The following is a 24,951-nucleotide window of genomic DNA, read 5'->3' on the forward strand; positions in this document are numbered from 1 at the left end:
AGTTCCCATTTTCCATCTTGGTGCCTCTCCAAATCATAACTTCCTCTACCCTATCTATATGTGCTTCCTCCATTAGGGTCTAATTGTCTTGAGGGCAGGGACCGCCTGCTTTTGTATTTGCATCACCAACACCTAGCTAACTAAGTGCTTGGAAAATGCTTTTGTTCATTTGTCAGGGCAGGGATGTGTTCATTCTACTTAACTCACCAAAGTTAATGTATCTAATGGTTTTGAATGGCTCTAAAATACTTCACAAACACAGGCAGAGTCCTGGAATACCAATGTTTATCTGCAGACCAGCAAGTTTTCAAGAATGGAATATAATATATATATATTCCCACATAATGGATCAATTTTCCATATTTAAAGTTTTAGATTTAGGGAACAGCTTTTATGTATTATGAAGTATGAATCTGCCACCTTGTTTCTACTACCTTGAAAATACTGGTCAATTAATCCCTCACATTTATGGGTTTTATGTTTACTATTTCTTAGTCACATAAATTTTTTTTGTAGCAGTCTTTAGTATTCATGGGAATAAATTTCAAAATTTCTGGCTCAGGGACTGGGGTCTGAGCCTATACCCAATTCCAAATTTGTAGCCAAAGCCATAAACCTGTCTACTGGAAAGCTACAGAATTCCCTTTGAGATATATAAATAGATAAACTGGGCCATCAAATGCAAACAGTGCCATCATTTGCATGAATTTCCAAACTTTAAAGCGCCTTCAAACACATAAAGATAGACTACATCAAAACACAGGTTCATTCCAAAATTAAACTTTGTGTTTTGCAAATAAAACACTCACACCCTGCAAAATGGCAAAGATGACAAAAACTGGCAATAACCCATTGTCAGACGGCTTATGGAATGATAGGCACATGTACACTGTTGGTGGAATTGTGAAATGGTACAACCAGTTTGGAAATTACATTATTTTAGAAACGGAATCATGTAAATAAAGTGACTAAAATTTCCATATTCTTTGAACCAGAGACTTCTGCCCCAAAGAAGCCACTGACTAAAAGTTCCTATATATACAAAAATATTTCTAGCAGTACTTTTTGTGGCAGTGAAGAACTGGAAACAAAGCTGATGCCCATAGTTAAACAAACTGTGACAAATTAACGGAATGGAATGTTAATGCTGTAAGAAGAGATAAATTTGACAATGCAGAGAAGTATGGAAAGATCTACTTGAACTAATATAAGGGGAAGTCAGTAAAGAGAAGAGAATCCACCCAATGGCTTCAACAATGTGAAAGGAAAGAACCACACCCAAAACTCAAGTAAATGTAGCAAAATAATAAAAAATGAAGCAACATGAGGAGACAGCCCCACCCTTCCTTGGAGGCAGGAGATCCACAGGTGTTCTAGTTGTCACTTGGAATGGTTCTCTGGGGAAAATTACCATGATATAGACATTCCTCCAGCAACCCAGGTTCACAACCCTGGTGTCAATGGTGACTTTTCAGTCTCATCCCACAATCCCTCAGAGCCATGGGATCTCCTGCCAAATCTTGTTTCTACACCAGCAATCTCCCTCCAGTCCCTCCCTTCTCCCAGCCATCCTCCAGACAGGCACCAACCAAGTGATTGTCCTAAAGTAAAGGTCTGACCATGTCACACCCAGCCAACTGAATGAACTCCAGAGGTTCCCTTTGCTAACAGGTGTCTTCCCACCAGGCTAATCCTGTATCTGTGTTCTATGTGTAAATCTTATCTCCTTGAACAGAATGTAAGCCCCTTGTGGGCAGGAACTGTTTTGCCTTTTGTTTTTATAGTCCCAAGACCTAGCACAGTATAGTCAGTCAGCAAGCATTTATTAAGCACTTATTATGTGCCAGGGACTGAAAACAGCAGGTGTTTAATAAGGGCTGAATGAAAGAATATGGTGACTTCATTTTCCTTACCAACTCAAACACTTCTATTTAATTTTCTAGGAATGCAGCTGCTACAAATACAGATGGATTTACTGTGTAATGGTGAGACAATGGTAGCATCTAGGCATCTGTTTTTATATATTATTTTTGATATATTTTTCACTAAAAACAAAGCATTTTTCCCGAGCAGGAACATTACTGAACAGTAATATAGATTTGCCAAAACTCACAACCTCACTGCACTTACAATTACAAACACCAGAGAGACCCATCAATCCATCTGGAGTCACTATAGTACAATATTGGGGTACTTAATGTCTTTTTTCTTCTGAAAAATGCTGACTGCTTCTGTTTGGTTTTTTAACTTATTCGTTTTTATGACTGAAGCCTGCTGTTATTTCCCAACGGGCTTTTGTTTTATGAAATTTTAAAATGTATTGCTTTTGTTTTATTACAGGACAGATGCTGGGCCTTTTAGTAGTGTTATTAAACCTTCTCATTACCAGATGAGTTCACCCACGCACCAAGGGCAGCGAGGCAGGGTCCGATCCGGTTTGGGGAAGGAGCGATTCACAAAGTACACTTACCTCTCAGTGGGGACGCTACTGCATTTCAAGCTGCCACTGTACCTTTAGGGACAGGGCATGCGGAGGGCTAAAACAAAGCGGAGAGCCACCAGGCAGGTTTGGAAAACTTTTCTATCGCCCACACTTTGAAACCATTCTACCACACGTTACATGACATGAAACTTTTTTTAAAAGTCAAAAGGGTTCTGAAGACACAATACAACTTTATTAAAGGATTTAGCCATCACACGTACAATTTACACAGACACCCCACATCTGATAACAAAGCTAGAGCTTTACTCTCAGTTGGGTCTATTTGTTAGGTGTCGAAGGTGGGACCCATTCCTGAATCTTCTTTCGGGTAGTAGAATAGGGAACGTACTGTTCAGGAGTGCCACTCAGGTTGAATTTGTGGTTCTTCCAAATGAACTTACGAGCAGTTGGCGGGACAGTTGTTGGAGGGTCATCAGTCATGCAGTGGAGCCAACGATGCCTAAGATTAAGAGTATACAATGGTCAGTAAAAAAATGCGACTTATGAACATTAAACCTTCCTTAAGCATATACTGTGTTAACTAAGCACAAGAGATACAAATATGAAAAACCGACAGTTCTGTCCCCAAAGAGCCTTATAGTCTACTGGGACACAGATAAATAGAACACGAAATAAAGGAGGGCAGGAGCAAAGGGGAGAAGCTTAAGCACCGTAGGACAATTTGAAGATAGCTTTTTCTGCCGGGATTGGGTGGAAGATGAGCACTTGGTATCTGTGGGTCTGTGAGCCGGCACCACTGCATGGGCAAAGCAGCTGATTAAGTCCTTGAAGGTTTTTCTCTCATCTGTGGGCTCATTCATCACCAAAAGGCTTGGCGGGCTTTAAGACAATTTTGTCTTTCTTGCCTTTTTGGTTCGGGATGAAGTCACTTAATGGTTCAGCGACAGCCAAGTCATTCTCAACAAATCCGCAAGAGTCCCCAGAGGATCCCAGAAAAGTTCTTAGTCTCTGAGATGTAGCGGGTTTGACTCCTTGAGAAGTCCTTCTGCCTTCTCAGGACTGGTGTTCTTCCCCTGCTGGGAAACAACTCAGCCACATACTCAAGAGAAGCTCCACAACAGGGGTGTTTGTCAGCTTCAGACCCTCTTAGAGCTCAAGGCGGGCTCCTGAAGGAGCTGGGAGGAACCCTGTGAGGAAGCGATGATTTCGAGTGATACGGAAAGAGGGTGTTCCCAGCATGAGAGAAGAGCTGGAGGGGCCCACCAACGTGGAAAACCACGGGTCAGAGACAAGGGAGCAGCTCGTCAAGCACAGGAATAATGTGAAACAAGACTGAAGATCTCAGCTGGAGCCTGACTGCAGGGATCCAGTTCTAGGCCAAGGACGGGGGTCTCCTGAAGCCCCTGAGCAGGGAGGGGAGTGACCTGTGGTCGGACCTGTCTGAGCCTTAGGAAGGTTTCCCTGGAAGCTAAGGAAGTGGATCAGAGAAGCGAGGGGCAGGAAGCAGGAGAGGAGTTGGGGGGGCATTTTAAGTGTCCAAGCCAGAGACAGCTAAGGGGGTGGGAGGGTGAGTAGAGAGAAGGGGGGTGCTAAGCAATGTTACAGAGAAAGGTAGAATCAAACCCCTGGGCCAGGCCTTGAGAAGTGATGATGATGCTGTTCAGCTGACCCACTTGAGTGCCTCTCTCAGAACAGAGACTGCCTGTCCAGCCAGGCCCAGGCCTAGGCCTAGGCTCAGGAGCACACCTAGCAGCCACCTACTTTTAATGACCTGTGAAGTTTAGAGCGAAACAAAATGGTTTTTCTTCTACTCTGTAGTTTTGCTTTTAAAAACAGTTTCCTCCAAAATTTTCCAGTCATAAAAACTCCAGAGGCTAAAAGCTTAAGAATTGCAATGTGAAGCCAAAAAGGCAGCCAAACTGGAAATTACAGGGGACTCAGCGTTCCAGCTGATCATCTTTTGATAATACACCACACAAGACGCAATTTGTGTTCTCTGGTGGAGAAGCTAAGCCTTGCCTGTCTGTGTCCACGGTATTGGCTAAAACATGCAGATTTGCATAAGTGCAGAGTTCAAGGAAACTCCAGGTTTTTTTCAACATTTTTATTGTTCAAGGAAACAAAAGAGATGCAAGACACACTCCTTAAAGCTTTTGACCTTAAAGTCCTTTCCCAGGCTAAAATTTCTGCATTAATACATTTTACATTACTTAAAAAAAAATATGAATAGCAGTATTTTTCCTTAAAGAATTAAATCATGCGTGCAAATAAAGGGCAAACAAAGGGTACGTCCATACCCTTTGACCCAGAGATTCCAATGCTAGACAAAGAGATCTTGCTAGGCAAGAGATCACTGACAAAAAGAAAGTCTCCATATACACCAAAATGTTTAAAGCAGTACCTTTTGTAGTAGCAAAGAACAGAAACAAAGCCCACTGCCTGGGAATGGCTTAACAAACTGTGGTACAGGAATGTAAGGGAATATTATGGTTCTGTAAGAAACAGCGAATATGACAAGAGAAGTATGAAAAGACTTACATTAACAGATACAAGGCGAAGTAAGCAAAGACAAAAAAAAAGTACACAACAAATACAGCCATGTAAATAAAAAGGAGATGAAATATTTTTTCCCCTTCCAATTCCCATGTTACCTAAAAGCCTCTTAAGCTTCTTGGAATTTCTGCTAAGAATCTCAGATGTGACATCGGTCATTGTTTAAAAAAAGACCATTTTCACTAATGAGGGTATAGGACTTATCGAGATATCCTTGACTATAAAAGATAGGAAGCATGGATAACAAAAGACTTTTAAGCACCATCTTCTCTACAAATGACACATCTATGAACCTGATGACCAGGACTGCAAATGAAAGGAAGAAAAAGAGGCCCCAAAGAAACCACTAGAGTATTCTCCACCCATCAGTTAATGTCATAGGCAATATGGGAGCCAAATGAAGGTGCAGACCAGGGCTGCAGATTCAGAGTCACCATTCTCAGAAATATTTGAGTTTATTTTCTCTCCAAAAATCCATTTTTTCAGCGATGAGCAAGAAAAATATCATCACGTAGCCCCTGCCCTAACTCTGTGTCAATGCACAGTCCTAAGTGGAAGTAAGGTGGGGAGCTCTATCACATCTTATGCCCAGGTTGAGATCAAATGCAGGTCACTCTCTTCAGACCCTTGCTAAACAAATGGATTAAATATACAATTTATGCCCAAAGCCCCATATTTTTTAACAACAATACTGATAACAATAATATCTAACATTTAACATGCCTGCTACATGCCATGTACTATGGTAAATATTTACAAATATTCAATCCTCCCAACAACCATGGGAGGTAGGGACACTGAGGCAAACAGAGGTTAAATGACTGGCCAAGGTTAACACAGCTATTAAGTGTCTGAGGCCACATCTGAACTCAGGTCTTCCTGACTCCAGGCCCGGTGCTCTATCTACTGGGCTACCTAATTTTTCTACAAGTTCCTTTGTTCTCAAATGTATTTACCTGTAAGATGTTAACAAGGTGTTATCCTAATGCAGGACCTCCCTTCTTTGTTTTCCAATAGCAGTAATGACCACTGAAATAAAGGAAACTTTCCTAGATAAGGAGATGAACTAAAATGGGGAGATCGTTGTATAGAGCATCATCTTGTGGCAAACCCTCTTCTATCCATAAAACGAAAGACAGAGGTTAGAAAGGAGGAAAGCAGACATCTAGTGAACAGAGAGGTGTGAAAAACAATACTTGTCTGTCCACAAATACTCCTTCTTTTAGTGTTAGTGCTAACTTTACAATCTAGGATATAATTCTTGGAAGAGAGAAATCACATTAAAAATTAATTATAAGGAAATAAAGCCATAAAGTCACAAAAAAATCACAGACTCTCGGGGTTGACAGGGAGTTCAGAGGTCATCCCTATGCTTGGAATACTCTCCATCTTGACCTCTGCCTCTTGGAATCCTGGCTCCATTCGTGGTGCAGATCAATGGCCAAGTCAATCCTGCCAATTATTAGCGCCACCACCACCACCACCAAAAAAAGTTACTTTCTATTCACTTTCCATCTATTTTATGTTTACTTCTCTGGGAACACCTTGTTTGTAAGCTCTCTGAGCACTGGGGCTGTTTTTAATTTTGTCCTGTGTACGCCTGGGGCCAAGCACAAAGCCTGCCAGACAGTGAGCTCTTAATAAGTAAATACTTATTGAATAGAATCTTCTCCTGCAGCAGACATAGTAAGCCTTTGCTAGAAGATCTCTGCTGCCTCCAGACACAACCTATTCCCAATCTGGGGCAGCTCTAACAGCTGGGAACACTAGAGAAGGACTTCTTAAACTTTTCCCACTTGTGACCCCTTTTCACCTGAGAAATTTTTACCTGACCCCAGGTACACAAGTATGTAAAATAGGCACACATAACCTTTTCCAGTTGCCAAATTTCTCATGACCCTCACATTCAGTTATGTGACCCCAAATTGGGTCTCAACACAGAGGTTAAGAAGTTTGACGGTAGACTACACTAAAATTTCACTGTAATGAATAAACTTAAAGTTAAGTTCAGAATATCAAATTCAAAAAATCATTTTTTTTTCAGATTAACTATGATCAATTATGTTTTCCAGTGGATCAGCAGGCAATTATTCTTATGAATGTGAGTAACATAAAGAACAATGCCAGATTATTTTGCTACATTTTCTTTTTCTCCTGACAGAATCAACCACTTGTACAGTTGATTTTTCTTCTTGAAAAGAAAATTGCCTACATTTCCTGTCTCCTTATGAGGCATAGCTGTGGGATGAGTTTCTTTATAATGATGTAGTCCATTTATGCATATGCTATTGTATACAACAATGGCTCTGACATAGACAAACGGTGCAAAAAACATCATGGGATGAGGTTTTCTGACAGAAGCAAATTGTGCTATAAAAATAAAATACCATTGTTGGTAGCCACTGTCCAAGATTTCAGAGATTTCGATGGGATCTGACCTCCACTCAAACCTGGTAACAGTAATATATGATCTGTCAGCACCACGGAAAGCACTTAACTATTCCGTGGACCTCCTCATCATTAAACTATACATTTAATTAGTCCCAAAGCCAATGGAAGCATAAGAAATTGTTTAAAAAATAAAATGAAAGAAAACAAGCTCTAAACAATGAGTCTTATGTTGTAACTAGGAGATCATGCCCTTAATTATAAATGTTATTATTTCAGCAACAGATAAAACCCACAAGAGCGAGGTTAAGCTGGGTTTTCAGCAGTTTGCTAACAACACCCGTACAGGCCTGCACAGCTCACAGAACTTTCATATTCACATCTCGTTTGATCTTCACAGATCAATTGGCAGCTCAAGTGTTTTTTCCTTCAGAAAGCAAATGTGGAACAGTGGAAAGGAAGCAAGATTTTGAGTCAGAAGGCCTTGAAGGCTGAGACTTTCCAGTTGGGCACTTCTCTGAGCCTCAGTTTCCTCCTCTGTAAAATGAGGTTAATAATATTTACAATAGTACAGTAATATTTACAAGGCTATCATAAGGTCCAAATGAGATAATCTGCTTTTTTATTAAATACTTTGGGGGGGGGGGAGCAGTTAGGTGGCACAATGGATAAAGCACTGGCCCCAGATTCAGGAAGAAGTGAGTTCAGATCTGGTCTCAGACACTTGACACTTACTAGCTGTGTGAACCTGGGCAAGTCACTTAACCCTCACTGCCCAGCAAAAAACAAAACAAAACAAAAAACCCTTTATGATAAATTTACTAACAGCACATCAAAGGTAACCATTAAATAATGAATAAGGCTGGGAAGAGTCAAGAATAAAGACAAATATTAGTTTTGATCAGATTATACACACATCACGTTGTGACAAAAATTTCAATGGAAATATAAACTGAGCACAACTAACTGGTTGGCAGAAAGTTTATTATTTAAAAATATAAATCCTAGATGTAACTTAATAAGACATGAAAAAGACATAACCCCTGCATTAATGTAAAATAGTATTTATTTATTTGTTGTTTCCCCACTAAAACTTTAAATTAAGAGTACATCTCAACAACCTGACAGTAACAAAGTGTTACTTTTGGCATCTGAAGAGATGAGAAAAGGAGGCATTCCAAACACAGAAAATCTAAAGTATATTTAACCCCAAAACATTTCCTTAGCAGTAAAAAAGTAAGAATGGCCCAAAGATGTAGTGAACACTGTCTTCTAGGCAACTGGCTGACTTCCTTCAAAAATGAAAACAGACGCCAACAGTTTGGTCATACAATGGCCATAACACAACTGATGTATCACAGATTAGAATTACTCAGGCAATCTCACAACAGAATTTCTCTGAAAATGTTACCACGCATCATTCTACAGGCCAACAGGTTGGGTTTACTGGGTTTCCCAGCAAGCCTAAAAGCCGTGCCCCTTGTGAGCTGCCCATGACCTCATGCTCACAGCTCTATCACCACTGAAACAGGCAGTGTGGTGTAAGGCGAAGACAATGGGGCTCAAATTCTATCACTGCCATTTACTACTGTGTAACCTCAGGCAAGTCAGCAAACCCCTCTGTGCCTTGGGGTCCTCTTCTATATGATGAGAGAGTTGGAAGAGATGACGGTTACAGTCCCTTCCGATTCTCTATCTATGATCCCATTAGCCAAAACCTTTTCGTACTCATCTATTACATTAGGTGGATCAAAGTGGGAAGAGCTGGGCAAACAGAGCTAGTGCATGCTGCCTCTTGTGCCTGCCTTGGGGCCTGGCTGCTTCAACTAGGTAGACGTGCATGCTCCATGAGGCAGTTGGTGGAAATAGCTGCTTCCTTCTCCTCAGGAACCACTTTCCTAGATGATAGATGCGAAGCTAGGCTGGAAGTGGAAATAGTGGTTGGGCAGGATCGGGGATGAGGGTGCTGTCACTCTGAGGGTGCTGTCACTCTGAGGGCTCTTGGGCCCATCTGCCTGTGGGTTCAACCAGTGCAGACTACCATGCAGCACCTCCTTCATTCTGGACACAATGCAGCTGTGGGCAGATTTTTTGGAATCCAATAATAGGACTTTACATATATTCCTATTAAATCTTATTTTATTAAATGCAATCCATCACACTATTCTGTCAAGAGCAATCTTCTCAGAGCCTCTCCTCCAACACGTTAGCTATCTCTCCCAGCTTTTTGTCTCTCAAATTTAATAACCATAACATGTTTACCCTTGGAAAAAATCCTGAACAAAACAGTCAAGGGCAAATCACTGGGGCAGTCTGTTAAAGATCTTTGCCCAACCTCTCCTCCCCAATCAATCAATAGCTTTTTGGGGTCCGGTCATTCAACCAGTTCTGAATTGATTTAACCATTTTACCATCAAGCCTACATTTCTCCATCTTTTGCAAATAGATAACATAAGACACTTTTGAAAATGTTTTGCTGAAATCTAAGTATACTACATCTATATTTTCCTGATGTATCTATCTAGTAAACCAGGTCCACCCCACCCCCCAAAAAAGAAAAGAAAAATTATTGGTTCCTGAGAGAACCATGAGATTTAGAAAGGTGAACTTCTTAATAAATACAGCCATTATGATTTCACATATATAACGAGCAGCATAATGCAGGGGGTAGGGGATGGGGGATAGAGAGAGTGAGGGAATTTGGAACTCAGAATAAAAAAAAGAGAATCTAAAAGAATAAACAAATAAAAATATATATGGAGGGGGGAACAATTCTAGCAATCCCAAACTTGAATGGGTTACCTTAGGTAGCATGCATGTGCACAGGAGCCAATGTGACAGAGGACACAGAGAGCTGGTCTCAAGGCCAGAAAGGTTTGGAATTGAGCCCCATTTCTAACATTTATTAGCTGGGTGACCCTGGAAAATTAACTCACCTGACTCCTCCATGTTTTTAGCTGCCCAGAAGGTGCCACCTTGCACTGGCAGAGGGATTTTCCCCACTGAGAGTCCTCTAGGCCAATGAAAGCACAGGGCTGTCCCCATCCCCATATCCCAGATATATCCAGAAGTTTAAGAAGCTTCTGACAAAAAAAAAAAAAAGGGCAGCTAGGTGGCACAGTGGATAGAGCACTGGCCCTGGAGTCAGGAGTACCTGAGTTCAACTCCGGCCTCAGACACTTAACACTTACTAGCTGTGTGACCCTGGGCAAGTCACTTAACCCCAATTGCCTCACTTAAAAAAAAAAAAAAAAAAGGAAGCTTCTGACAAGGTAGGAAGGACCCACATCTCTGTCCCTATGTTGTGTGTTCTCCAAGTTCCAACCTTTCTCACACAATTGGGAAAGAAGACAACCCACTTTTTAAATTTTCTTGTGCTCCAATGTCATGGAGCGAGCTGGGGCACAGGTGAGCAAAACCAATATAAAGCCCAAATCCGAGATGCTGACAGAAAACAGAGCTTCATTTTTGTGGTACGTGGGCATGAAAAAACCTCTCCATCATCCTTTGTCCTGAATAAATGAAAGGGTGACATAGAACATCTACTTTCTAAATTTGAAGGAACACAGTCCACGAATTCTTTCCACAGACAGTTAAAGCTTAATGTTATCCTAAAAAGGACAGAAGAGATGAGCACTTAAGAAAAGGACAAATAGCTCCATTTGAAGTAGGTCTGTTGAAACAAAAGAAATGTAAACAAATCTCATGAATGTATTTAAGGATTCACAATTAGAATACCACCTGCTTAGAAAATACTGAACTTGACAACCTCCTTCCCTTTCTGCACATTATTAAACATAAGTAGCCAAATTATTTTAATTGGTCTCAATCAGCATCCCTCCACACATGTAGTTTCTAATGCAAGATTAGAATTTAACTCTCAGTGGTGAGATCAAAAGACAGAAACTGAAGCTAAATCAATAGCCAAAGGAAGGAATTCTTTCTGAAGGACCGGAAAGGAAAATATTATGGAAGATCTAAAAATACTCTTTTAAAATGTTTCTTATAGTGCAAAACAACTTCAAAGGCTGTTTCCAAGTAATTTGTCATTCATTTTGAGGACACAAATAGGTTCTCTTTATTTCTAACTCAATTTCACTCCACTCAAACCATCACCAAAAGGGCAAATTTGGACCTCCCATTATTCTGTCTAAAGAAACGCATATGCTTTAGTGGCAGCCGGGCCCAGAGGAAGAAAGAGGCTGTCTAAATGGAAAAATTTCCAACATCCATTCCACTGCACAGTATGATTCACTAAGATTTTGTCAGAAAGGGTTCAAAATGTGTTTTTATCTGAAAGCCTTCAAATTTTTCCATGAGTAATTGTGCCCAGCATGCACTACAAGTTGGATAATCTATGAAAAGGAAAAAGATTTCTCCTGAATGGTGGAATCAAAAATACTTTCTCATTCGCCACAAGTTATCAGACAGACTTCTCTTCAAAGTCCAGGTTTGGAATTTTCCAATAATCCGGTCACATAAAATGGAAGCATCAGCCTAACCTGACATGCTTTAAAAAAAAAAAACACCAAAAATATAAAGTCTAGGAAACAGATACTGCATAAGAATTAGCAAAATAATTTAGCAGGGAAAAATATAACAACCCTGTCAGCTGGCTGCAAATTATTTTTATGTGAAAGATAGATTATAAATTAGTGAGAGTAACACTTTGTAATACAAGAAAATCTATTTCAAAATATGCCTTGTAGACATCTAAACAAGACCTTAGTATTCATACACTTTGGAAGAGAAATTCAAGAGAGCTCTATTTGACACCAACTTGGCAACACACTGTTTCAAACAATTTCTGAATGAACAGTGCCTTACTTCTGGGAAATCTGCAACTAGAGCCATGTTGAGGAACAAGTTATCATCAGAATAAGAAAGTCTGTCCAAAATATATGACAAATTAGGGAGAAACTGATGATTGCGTGTCAAAAGCAAATAAATAATAGTTTAAACTAAATTAGCTGCAGGTGACCCCCCACACACACACACACACACCCTAGTTAAAGTGACCTTCCCCTTCTCCCTTCTTTGTGCCTGAGATCTAGTCTATCCATCCATCAAGACAAAGTTAAATCCAAGTTCCTCCAAGAAGCCTCTCCAACTTCCTGAATCACCCTGACTTCTTTCTCCTCCTTAGAATATAGTGTATTGCCTGGGTTAATCACTAAACACTTAATTATAAGTCACCTGATAAACATGTGCATTTACAATCACATCCACCTTTTATCTTATGCCATTTTTCGCATGTATTTAGTTTTACATCTCTCCCCACCTACACTGTAAAAAATGCTCCTGCATCTTCCATGTTTTGTATGCCCAGAGTAAGCAGCAGCCTGGCCTAAGGGACAGTACACTGGACCTGAAACAAGGAAGATCTGGGGTCCAGAGCAGCCGAAGGCGCTGGCTAAACATGTGCTCCTGGGGAAGAGAACTGAACTCTGAGCCCTTCATTTCCTTATCTGTAAAATGGGGCCAAAGCACCTACCTAACAGGGCTTTTCTGAGGGTCAAATAAGAGGTAGGTGCAAAGCACTTTGCAACTTCAAATGATATAGAGGTGTAAGCGATTCTTACTAGTAAGTTCATAGCAGGCATTTAACATTTGTTGGTTGACTTACCGACATAAAAGAGAAGAAAAGGAAAAGAACACTAGAAGAGGGGAAAGGGAAGAAGGAAAAGAAAAGAGGGGAGAAAAAAACAAAGGAAGAAATGAATATGGGGAGGTAACAGACTATCACTGTGTAACCAGCATTGAATGATGACTGTCTGCTAGTATCTTGGGGACTTTAAACTTTTTAATAGTTCAATAACATTCTTCCAATGTGCAATTTTCCCACTTGATGGCTTATCTCTGACAAACTGTCCATTCTGAGCCATCTCCTTCTGCCTAACTCCTACCCTGTTCTTTGACAACACCTGTCCTATCATCCACATGAGGTCTGTGATCCAGAAAAACAAGATTCAATTACTGGACAAAACATAACGCAAGGTGTTCAAAGCCCAAGCTTTCATAGCTTAAAACTGCACTGACTTTTGGGACATATTTAGAAAATTCAATCTGTTATTTTAAAAAAAGAACATAATAATAACGCACTGTTAGCCTCAAACCTCCAAGTGCATTCTAAAGTCAAGTGGTGCCTCTTTCTGGATTACTCAGTTCACTGCCCTCTCCTAGTCATGGAGATAATTGAGAAAGGAGTTTGAGAAATTATGAACCCTGTTTTTGTTTTGCAGGGCAATAAGGGTTAAGTGACTTGCCCAGGGTCACACAGCTAGTAAGTGTCAAATGTCTGAGGCTGCATTTGAACTCAGGACCTCCTGAATCCAGGGCTGGTGCTTTTTATCCACTGTGCCACCTAGCTGCCCCCAACCCTGTTTTTCTGTGAGCATTTCCTTCCATCTTACCATGATTCTAACATGCCATTTTTCAGATGAACAAGTAAATCCCCCTTCACTAATCCCCAGTGTAAATAGCTGTAAACTGTATAAAAGACAAATTAATTAACCTTGGAGCCCCCAGGGTCCTCATCTGTAAAATGGGGCTAAGAGCACCCACCTAACAGGGTTAAGCATCAGGTAACAGACACAGAACAAGAACAAAGCTCCATGCACAGCTCGGTGAAACATTCTTCTGTTAGAGCAGAGGTTCTTCCCCCAGGCCTCAGGCCAGTGGTGGTAGTACTAAAGCAGCAGGGGTGGAGAGAGAGAGCACTTTGTACAAGGACCAGAGAGAGGATGCTGTATATGAGGACGTGGGTGTGTCTTGGGAGGGCCGAGAGTGAAAGGAACCTGAAGGAGGCCATCCAGTGAAATGGCAGAGGTCAGAAGAGGGCCGGGGAGGGGTAGAGATAATTGGCTCAGTTTGGGACACGCTGAGCTGGACATCTAGTAGGGATGGGGAGACCTAAGCATGCCTCTAAGCAGCAAGGAAGGAATAGAGAAAGAAAGAAGCAGACGAGAGAGTGGGGATCCCTTTGGGGCCCTTCTATCAATGGCTTCTTAGGGGTATAAGCATCAATGGATCCAGGGGCATGAGGGGAGACAGTATGCACGTAGCCAACTACCTGGGGTCTCAGAAGTAACAAGCAACATCGGGAATCCTATTTACTGGGGTGAGGAGGCTTCAAATAATGTAAGCTTCAAGGAGGAAAAAAAGAGCTTTGTTCAGTGAGATACTGAAAAAATGTCATAAATGGAAAGGATGAGATAAGAAAATGAAGTTGTTAAAAACAAAAGGCAAACAAAGAAAACACTAAATCTGGGATTTAAAACCGTCTCAGCTCTGTAAATGTCTACGTCACAGGAGAAAAAAGTCAGCTTCTAGTCGGTCAGACGAGAGGTAACATTTAAGGATATTCATGCACGTGAGACAGTGGAAGAGCATTCCTGCAAAACCAAGCTCCCTTTTCTACCAGCACAAGATTGATTTCACAAGTGGAGCAGCTCCTGGTCACTGCTGCCCAGGACCCCAGGCTGCTCTCTTGGCTCCGTCAACCTACTCAACCACCCCATCCTACCCATGGTCCATCGCTACTTGGCACCAACGTATTTGTTAAGCACCTGTGTGCAGAGAACTGGACTCGAGTGGTTCTCCAGGAGCACTGAGAGAACCAATTCCCACCTCCCCACAACATCTCTGTGAACCAGGCCGGCATCCTCAATGGCGCTCATGGGCTCCCAGAACCGCAGTGGTTCTTTTAGTCAATAGAGTTAAAACATCAGCAGAATGAATGAGCATGGGGGCAGCTAGGTGGCGCAGTGGATAAAGCACCAGCCCTGAATTCAGGAGGACCTGAGTTCAAATCCAGCCTCAGTCACTTTATACTTACTAGCTGTGTGACCCTGGGCAAGTTACTTAACCCCCATTGCCCCGAGGGGAAAAAAAAAGAATGAATGAGCATCCATACATAATCTATAACAACATATTCCCTTGTGTTACCATTCAGGGGGCACCATGCTTCCATCCACATCCCAGAATGTATTCTTGCCGTTCATTTCCGTTGTGTAGATAACCCATCGATGTCGACCTGAGTTGAAAGAAACAATAATATAGTAAAAAGTGTGGTTCGATGATGCCGAAGAAGATAAATCTTTTAATATAAATATATATGTGTATAATATATATATATAATAAAGAAGATAATATATAATTAATCTAATATATTAGATATTAGATAATCTAATATAATATAATCTTAGAAGAGATCTGCTCTTAAGGAATAAAATAACCCTTCTATTAGTAAAGCCAGTTCCCAACTTCTATGCACTTCAACTATGACCAGGCATTCCAAAAGCAGCTGCTGCTAGAAGGAAGCCACCCGCCCCGCCCCCGCAGAGAGGACCCTGCCCTTGCTGGATCTACTGAGTGGCCGGAAGTCCAATACCAATGTGGAATTCGGACTGCACATTCCTATAGAACTAATGTTAAAAATGGTAATTGGGCGCCCAGGGTGGCATGCAAAAGTCTTCTAACATAAATGGTAAAACTACATTATCAGGAAGTAATTTAGACTCCCTGAGGGTCAGTTTTCTCATCTGTAAAATAAGAAGAATAACTGCTTTGATTTATTGGGTTATTGTGAGGACCAAATGGAATGTAAAGGTGCTCTATAAGCTGGAAACTGTCACACAAATAAAACACAGGGTGATTAAAAGGACAGTGATGAGCAAGGATACTTTCATCATGCACTATTTGGTTTCTATAAAATACATACAGTAGACATAAATTTTAAAGCTCTAGACCTGCACTGAATTCTAACATCTGATATTGTACTCTTTTTTTTTTTTTTTAGTGAGGCAATTGGGGTTAAGTGACTTGCCCAGGGTCACACAGCTAGTAAGTGTTAAGTGTCTGAGGCCCGATTTGAACTCAGGTACTCCTGACTCCAGGGCCGGTGCTCTATCCACTGTGCCACCTAGCTGCCCCTTATTGTACTCATTTTTAAGTCTCCTCATCAGATATTTCACTTACCAAAAAACTGTTTGTTGTCTTCATAGTATTTGTTTCCATATTTGTCTTCTCCCACTAACGCGCCAACCCTCACATCGTTTACCCTGCAAATTCCCAGAAAGAAGGAAATATTTTAAGGTATATGTGATTTTTTGTGCAAAGTGAAGTCAAAGTTGATTCATCATTTAAATAAATATATATATATACTTTTAAAAAATGTTTAAAAAATTATTTTAATGGGGGCAGCTAGGTGGCACAGTGGATAAAGCACCGGCCCTGGATTCTGGAGGACCTGAGTTCAAATCTGGACTCAGACACTTGACACTTACTAGCTGTGTGACTCTGGGCAAGTCACTTAACCCTCATTGCCCTTCCAAAAAAAAATATTTTAACATATAATTGGGGGAAAATAAAAATAAAATATTTGTTTTTTGAATGCCTAGTCATAATTGAAGTGCATAGAGTTTGGGAACTGGCTTTACTAATATAACAGTTATTTTATTCCTTATTCTTTTATTATATTATTGTTTCTTTTAAAATTATTTTAACATGTAATTGGGGAAAAATAAAATATATATGTATTTTTTTATTTTTCCCCAGTTACATGTTAAAATAATTTTTTAAACTTTTTTTTTTTTTAAGTTTTGAATTCCAAATGAAGATGTGGAAAATGCCCTGCCCTATGAGGCAGGGAGCCTGGGGTTAGGCCCAGCTCTGCCACACACTACCTCTGTGACCTGGGGCAATTACTTACCTTTTCTCGGCCTCAGAAAAGAGGCCCCTTTCCAGCTCTCTCAGGAGGCTAGAGGCAATGTTTTCCAGCAGCTGGATCCCTCTGGTCCTCTTGCCCCAACCCATCCCCCCATTCATACTGTCCCAGGGCTGATGTCACCATAGTTAGGGCCAGAACTCTGCAGAGTAGAAGGCCATGGCCCACTCTGCCAAGAGCATTCTATGTATATACTAAAATGATGGGCAGCAGAGAGAACTCCCTAGAAAAAGAGGGAGCCCGCTTTAAGGATGCAGGACTAAATACAGTCAGAGCTGAAAGGTACCTTGGAGGCCACATAACACAAACAACTAGGAATCCCCTAACACAGCCAGCAAGTGATCCCCCACTCTTGGTTTAGAGCTCTGGTTAGGGGAAAACCACTACCCACCAAGGCACCCCTCATGGCCAGGGAATTTTCCTTACATCCAGCCTAAATCTTTGTAATTTACTCACTACTCCGTGGTCCTGCTCTCAGGGACCAAGCAGAACAAATCTAAACTAGAGCTGACTGTTGAACTGCTCAATAAAGAAAATCAATAATGCTGGCCCCAAAACAACACGACTTCCCTTCTCACCCACAACCTCTTAGTCATCTGTTGCCAACCACAGTGGACAGAAGGCTGATTCTTTCACCTGTCAACATCTAAGCCAATTTCTCTCTTCAAAAGCCCTTCACCTAAGGACTCTGCTTCTTTCTCATTGTCTGATTTCCATTCAAAGTGTTGCTCCAGAGTTAAAATCCAGCCTCCAACACTCACTGGCTGTGTGACCCTGGGCAAATCACTTAACCTGCCTACCTCAGTTTCCTCGTGTGTAAAATGTGAATAACAACCCCTACCTCTCAGGGTTGCTGTGAATAAAATGAGATAAGGTTTATAAAGTACCCAGCACAGGCCCCTAGCACACAGTAGGCCAGCTCCTATACTTTTTATTATCTGTGCACCCTTGAGGGCACATTACTATACGTGGGTCTCATTTTCCTGTCAATAAATGAGGGCACTGAAAAAATATGTCAACCTGAGCTCTCTACTTGGTTACTAATTAATCAACCAGGTAATATTGTATAATAAAGCTCCATGTGTCTTATGCAAACATCCTCTCTCCCCAAGAGCAAGAACCTCAACAGTCCAACCAATATTAAGGGCCAAGCATGGGCAGGACTTGATTTCTGTGCCTCAAAGACCAAACCAGTTACAACTGGAGAGGGAGGACCAAGTTGGCTCCCGTACCAGTTCTCAGGGATGGTCTACATATGTCACAGGGGCTGGCACCAGAAGTGACTACACTGATGGAGTCAATTCAATTCAACTGATCCAATGTTTATTAAAGGCTTATTGCGTGCCAGGCTGAGGAGCCAAGACAAAACGGAGAGCAGTCCCTGCCCCAGAGCACTTATGTTTTACTGAGAGTGAAGTAAAAAACACGCAGAGTGCTATGCACTAGGAGAGAGGGACAAGACACGATCTCAGACTCCAAGCGGCTCCTACTCTTTAGGGGGATGAGATGAGCACACGTAAGACCTGAGATATTGCATGGTAAGGGTTTTAGGTCACCAAAAAGTGATCTTGTCCCTTGTCGTGCAGATGAGTAAGTGAAGCTGTGAGTGGGAGAGTGACTTCCTCACAGTCACAGGGGGAGTAAATCCAGCATCAGAACCAGGTCCTCAGAATCCGTGTCCACTGCTATATCTATATATCCATTGTGATGAAATAATGGGATTTAGCAGATACTCAAAGACCCACCTGGAGATTAATCAAGACTGATTGAATCAAGTGAGAGTGATTGACTGCTGATTAAGCCTACTTCAAGTTAATTGGATTGTAATCACACCTGGCTATCCCTTAAGAAGGTATTGTTCTCAGAAACTAGACTGTGAACTCAACTTGAGAACACCTTCAAAGCCCATGGATTTGGATGATGCCAACCAATCACCTTGAAGCAGTGTGTAAGGACCGCCTCTGTTTCAGACCTATAAAAAGCTTCCACAATCAGCTTGCTGGAGAGAGTTTGTGATTGAAGCAGGCTTGTGGCAGAGGACTTGAGGAAGAACCAGACCAGGCTGAAACTCTAGGCTAAATAGGCTTTTTTCTTAACTTTCTGAACTCCATGGGAATCTCTGTATGCTTTAATAAATGTTTAATACCCAAGGACTGGTGCTAAAGCTTCTAATTTAAGGCAACCAAAATTTAGATTTTAAACATCACACTATATATCTATATCTATATCGCTGCAGCCCATGGCACCAAAGCATTTCCAAAGACCATCCAGGCCCTGAGTCTTCCCCAAACAGCAAGCAGGCTTCAAGACTTGAAGAGACCACCAAGGCTAAAGCCCACATTTTACAGAGAAGAAAACGGAGGCCCAAAGTGACTAGCCTAGTCAAGGTAAAGAGCAGGGGTCAGTTTCAAATCCAGTTCTCACTCAGTGGCCACCCAGTCCAACCCTTGGCATAAGACAAAGATAAGGGGGCCAAAGGCTGAGGGTGGTGGCCTAGAAAAATCACTGGAAGGATCATTATAGATTCAGAGCTGAACAAGACTTTAGAAAAGAACCAACTCTGGGGGCGGCACAGTGGATAGAGCACCGGCCCTGGAGTCAGGAGGACCTGAGTTCAAATATGGCCTCAGACACTTAATACTTACTAGCTGTGTGACCCTGGGCAAGTCACTTAACCCTAATTGCCTCACTCAAAACAAAACAAAACAGAAAAGAACCAACTAGTTCAATTCTCCAATCATTTTAAGAGGAAGAAAGATGTGGAGGTGGCTTGCCCGAGGTTACACAGGAAGTGAAGTTGCAGAGCTAGGATTCCATATATAATAGCATACGATGCGGTCACCTGAAGATAAATGACCTTCTCTGTAGGTCAAAATCAAATAATAATGCTAAAGTGTGCCTATTAACTCACCCTGCACACTTTGCAGAAAAAACAATAATAACAAACAACTTTGGGACAATTCCATTCCATACAAATCACTTTCAAGCAAACTTCACCTTTCCTGAAAAACTACTCAGCCTGATGAAAACATTTAAAAATGTAGTTGGTGGCAGCTAGGTGGCACAGTGGATAAAGCACCAGCCCTGGATTCAGGAGGACCTGAGTTCAAATCCGGCCTCAGACACTTGACACTAGCTGTGTGACCCTGGGCAAGTCACTTAACCCCCATGGCCCTGCCAAAAAAAAAAAAAAGTAGTTGGCTACATGAACAAAGTTAATTCTTAATTGGTTGTGCTGATATTGAAGAATAATCCTAAATACAAAATTATATGACTAGATAAATGAGTGAATGAATAAGTAAATAAAAATGCTTGGCTTTTGAATACCATGCTGGATTTGAAGTTGGGAAAAAACAGGTTCAAATCTCTCATCTGACACTTGACCATGGACAATTCCAAATTTCCCTGAGCCTCAGTTTCCTCACCGTTTTGGAAAGCAATTTGGAATTATGCAAATAAAGTGATACCCTTCAAACCAGAGATTATATTACTGGGCTTAGATTCTAAAGAGGCCATTGATAAGAAAAGAGCCCTCATTTACACCAAAATATTTTTAGCAGCATCTATTGTGATAGCACAGAACTGGAAGCAACATAGATGTCCATCAACTGAAGCAGGGCTAAACAAATGGTAAATAAATGGAATAATGGAATATTTCTGGTCTATGAGAAATGATAAATGTGATGACTACAGGGAAGTATGAAATGCTTTACATGAACTGATGCAGAGCAAAGTAGGCAGAGCAAGATACACAACGTTTACAACAATGTAAATGAAAAGGAATGAAATGTAAATGTAAATGTAAATGAAAAGATAAATTTTAAAAAATCAAATGAAGACAGCAAAATAATAAAGATGAAGGATTCAAAATGAGATTTGAAAGGAAAGCTCAACCCACCCCTTCATTGTGAGAGGTGCAGAAGTGGTGGTATACATTCCACATGTTTTCAGATGTTGTTAATGTATTGATCAGTTATGCCGATTTTTGTCTCCTTTTTCGGGGTTGGCGGGGAGGGTCTTTAAAAATATTTGTTATATGTGATAACTCCTGGAGGGAGAGGGATGCTGGGGAAAAGTATAAGGATATAAAAAAAAGACATCAATACAGTTTGTAAAAATTCAAAGGAGGGATTCAGAATTTCTTTAAAAAAAATAATTATACTTTATTTATTTTAACATTCATTTTTTAAAATTTTGAGTTCCAAATTATCTCCCTTCATTCAGCTCCTTCCCTAGCCATTGGGAAGGCGAGCAATATATCAAGTATAAATGTGAAGTCATGCAAAATATAATTCCATATTAACCATGTAGCAAAAAAGAAAAAGAAAGTATGTTTAAAAAGTATGCTTCAATCTGCACTCAAGGTTCATCAGTTCTCTCTGGAGGTGGATAGCATTTGTAATCATGCATCCTTTAGAACTGTCTTGGATTGGTGAGAAGAATATAGTCCATCACAGTAGGTCAACACTCAATGTTGATGATACTGTGATGGACTATATTCTTCTCACCAATGCAATGGTACAGAAGAGTTCCAGGGAACTCATGATGGAAGAGGATCTCCAAATCCAAGAAAAAAAAAGAAAGAAAGAACTGTGGAGTATAGATGCTGATTGAACCATATTATTTCTTTTGTTTTGGGTGCTGTTGTTTTTTTTTTTCTATTTTGAGGTTTTGCATCACTGCTCTGATTCTTTCTCTTGTAACAGGATTAATGCAGAAATAGGATTAATGTTATTATGTGTATATATATATGTGTGTGTATATATGTATATCTATATGTATAGAGATATATAGATATACCCTATATCAGATTACCTGCTGTCTAGGGGAGGGGGGAGGGAGGGGAGGGAGGGAGAAAAATCTGAAATTGTAAAGCATGTATAAACAAAAGTTGAGAACTATCTTTACATGTAACGGAAAAAATAAAATACCTCATACATTAAAAAAAAAAAAGAACTGTCTTGGATTATTAACTTGATCAGAGTAACTAAGTCTTTCACAGTTGATCATTGTTATAACATTTTTGTGACTGTGTACATGATCTCCTATTTCTGTTCACTTCAAACTGCATTAGTTCATATAAGTCTTGCCAGGTTTTTCTGAAACCATCCTGCTCATCATTTCTTATAGCACAATAGTTGGAATCCAAGAACTTCAGACTCCAAGTCTAGTCCTCTACCTACTAGCACCTACCTTACAGGTTATGATGAAGTACAAACAAAATAGCATAATATTAATAAAGATGATAATATCGAGCATTTTTATAGGACTTTAAGGTTTGCAAAGCACTGGACATATATTATCTCATTTGATTCTCCCAACAACACTGTGAAGTAGGTGCTGCTTATTATCCCCATTTTATGGATTTATTCACAATAAAACTATTAAAGTCTTTTGCTTTTTATATCCTCAAGGTTTTCCCTAGTATCTCTCCCTTTCTCCCTCCCAGAATTACACTATAAAACAAATTATATTTTTTAAAGACCAAAAAACTAAGAGAGATTTAATGACTTGCCTAAAGTCACGCAACTAATGAGTATCTAAAGCTGGATTAAAAACTGGGTTTTCCTGACTCCCAGTCCTATATCTATGTATAGTGTTTTGTAAAACTGAAAGCACTGGGAAAACGCCAGCCATTATTACTATATTGTGTATGATATAATAAAAACATATAACTTTTTAAAAAACGATAATCAATGCATTTGGACATTAGAGGATCAGGGTTCAAATACTGTTTCCTTCATTTTTTTTTTTTTGTGGGGCAATGGGGGTTAAGTGACTTGCCCAGGGTCACACAGCTAGTAAGTGTAAAGTGTCTGAGGCCGGATTTGAACTCAGGTACTCCTGAATCCAGGGCCCGTGCTTTATCCACTGCGCCACCTAGCTGCCCTCAAATACTGTTTCTAACACTATCTGAGGAAAGTGTGTGATCCTCAGCAAGTCTCTTCTCTGGGTCTGAGTTTCCTCACTTATAAAATAAAGAGGTTGTAGTAGATGGCTCCTGAGGTCCCTTTAACTTTAAGATATAGTTCTTGGATTCTGTGCTCTTACTACCTGTGTGTTATAGTTTTCAGTCATGTCTAGCTCTTTGTGGCCCATCTGGGGTTTTCTTGGCAAAGACAATGGAGTGGTTTGTGGTTTCTTCTCCAGCTCATTTTACAGATGAGGAAACTGAGGCAAGCAGGTGAAGTGACTTGCCCAGGGTCACACAACTAGTAAGTGTCTGAGGCTGGATTTGAACTTAGGTCTTCCTAACTCCAGCAGCAATCTATCCATTGCACCACCTGGCTGCCCTTACTACTTGCTTGGGCAAGTCACTGAATGTCTCCTGGCCTCAGTTTCTTCATCTATAAAAGGAGGGGGTGGAACCAGCTGAAGGGAGACATTGATGAGTTTGGACTTTGGAAAACCCGGGATCAAATCTTGGCTTTGACACTGACCACCTGTATGACCCCAAGCGACTCCAGGGGTCAAGCAGAACACTGCTGAGTCCCTTGCTGCTCCAATGCTAACCCCATGACTTTTAAAAAAAAAATGGTGTCCTTGTGTTCCGAGTACCTGGAATTCAGGAAGACGTGGGTTCAAGTCTCACCTCTGACACATCTTGGCTGTGTGACCCTGGGCAAGTCTCAACCTCTCTGGCTTTAGGGTCTGATAGGTGGTACAGTGGTCACAGTGCTGAGCCTGAGGTCAGGAAGACCTGAGTTCGAATCCAGCCTCAGATACTTACTAGCTGTGTGACCCTGGGCAAGTCACTTCAACTTTGCTTGCCTCGGTTTCCTCATCTGTAAAGTGGGGGTGATAACAACAGCACCCAGCTCGCGGGGTTGTTGTGAGGACCAGGGCGCTTAGCACGGCGCCCCTCACACCGAGGTCCCTTCCAGACCCCGGAACTATGAGCCTCCCCCGCCCCCAACTTTACAAGAGGCACATGCTCCTTTGAGCCTCAGTTTCCCTAAGCTGTAAAATGAGCTTGAGCTAGACGGTCCCCGAGGTCCCTCTCAGCTCTACTTCTGAGAGTCTGGGACCCCCTGGGCCTCAGTTTCCCCCTCCGGCCGTCCCCTTGACCTTGGGGGTGCCCCAAGGTGACCCCGTCCCCCTCCAGCCCCGGGCCCGTGTGAGACCCCGCGCTCACCTGAAGAGCTGGCGCACGTAGCCGAAGATGCCTCCGTGCCCGCTCACCTGCCCGAGCCCCCGGCCCAGCACCCGAAGGTACTCCATCTATCCCCCACCTTCACCTCCTCCTCACCGGAAGCCCCGGTGCACTCGGGAAAGGGAACCGGCCGGAAACCGCGGCTCTGGCCCCCGTGGTTCCGCCCGGAGAGTTCCGCCGCCCCGCCTCCTGATTCGTAATGAGACTGGAGCGAGGATGCAGGCCCCGCCCCCTAGCTTCGAGCCCCGCCCCCCGGCTCTAGGCCCCGCCCCCTGGCCCTAGAGCCCTCCAAGGGAAAAGGACCTCCAGAACCGTCTATTTTAGGGTTTCTTACATTTCTTCCACTCGCGACCCCTTTTCACCTGAGCAATTTTTACACGACCCCGGGTAGACAGGTATATAAAATTGGCATACAAATCAAACATTTACTACCAAATTATTCGCGACCCCCGCATTCAAGTTACTCGACCCCATATGGGGTCACGACCCAGAGTTTAAGAAGCTTTGGTTTAGTCCATCGTTTTACAGATTAAGCAACTGAGGTCCAGGGAAATTCAAGTTCATACAGATAGAATCTCCGATGAGAGAGCTAGTAGGGGAAGGGACGTCGGGGGTCATGTCATCTAACACACACACACACCATTTTACAGAAAAGGAAACTGAGGCACCCAACATTAAGTATCACCC

At 41.6% G+C, this 24,951-nt stretch overlaps 1 protein-coding gene across 2 annotated transcripts; it reads right to left on the reverse strand.

Moving 5' to 3' along the window:
- Positions 1-2,653: 2,653 nt before the first annotated feature.
- NDUFA12 (NADH:ubiquinone oxidoreductase subunit A12) lies at positions 2,654-24,404 on the reverse strand. Of its 2 annotated transcripts, none has more exons than XM_043969279.1 (4): positions 24,247-24,404; positions 16,364-16,446; positions 15,332-15,419; positions 2,654-2,942 (listed from the first exon to the last, which is right to left on the reverse strand). In XM_043969279.1, the coding sequence occupies exons 1-4, from the start codon at positions 24,330-24,332 to the stop codon at positions 2,762-2,764; spliced, it is 438 nt and encodes a 145-aa protein (XP_043825214.1). In that variant the 5' UTR covers positions 24,333-24,404; the 3' UTR covers positions 2,654-2,761. The 2 variants fall into 2 exon arrangements, with proteins under 2 accessions (XP_043825214.1, XP_043825215.1); XM_043969280.1 differs by lacking the exon at positions 24,247-24,404 and adding an exon at positions 21,010-21,119.
- Between the last annotated feature and the right edge of the window lie 547 nt (positions 24,405-24,951).

This window comes from Dromiciops gliroides, chromosome 5 (assembly GCF_019393635.1).
Source record: "Dromiciops gliroides isolate mDroGli1 chromosome 5, mDroGli1.pri, whole genome shotgun sequence".
Lineage (NCBI taxonomy): Eukaryota > Metazoa > Chordata > Mammalia > Microbiotheria > Microbiotheriidae > Dromiciops > Dromiciops gliroides.

Bases quoted from the DNA above. Each gene is read 5' to 3' on its own strand.
- NDUFA12 (XM_043969279.1), bottom strand. From the start codon at position 24,332: ATGGAGTACCTTCGGGTGCTGGGCCGGGGGCTCGGGCAGGTGAGCGGG. The intron at 16,447-24,246 runs GTGAGCGCGGGG...GGGAATTTGCAG, and splicing joins TACGTGCGCCAGCTCTTCAG to GGTAAACGATGTGAGGGTTG. The intron at 15,420-16,363 runs GTAAGTGAAATA...CTTTCAACTCAG, and splicing joins AGACAACAAACAGTTTTTTG to GTCGACATCGATGGGTTATC.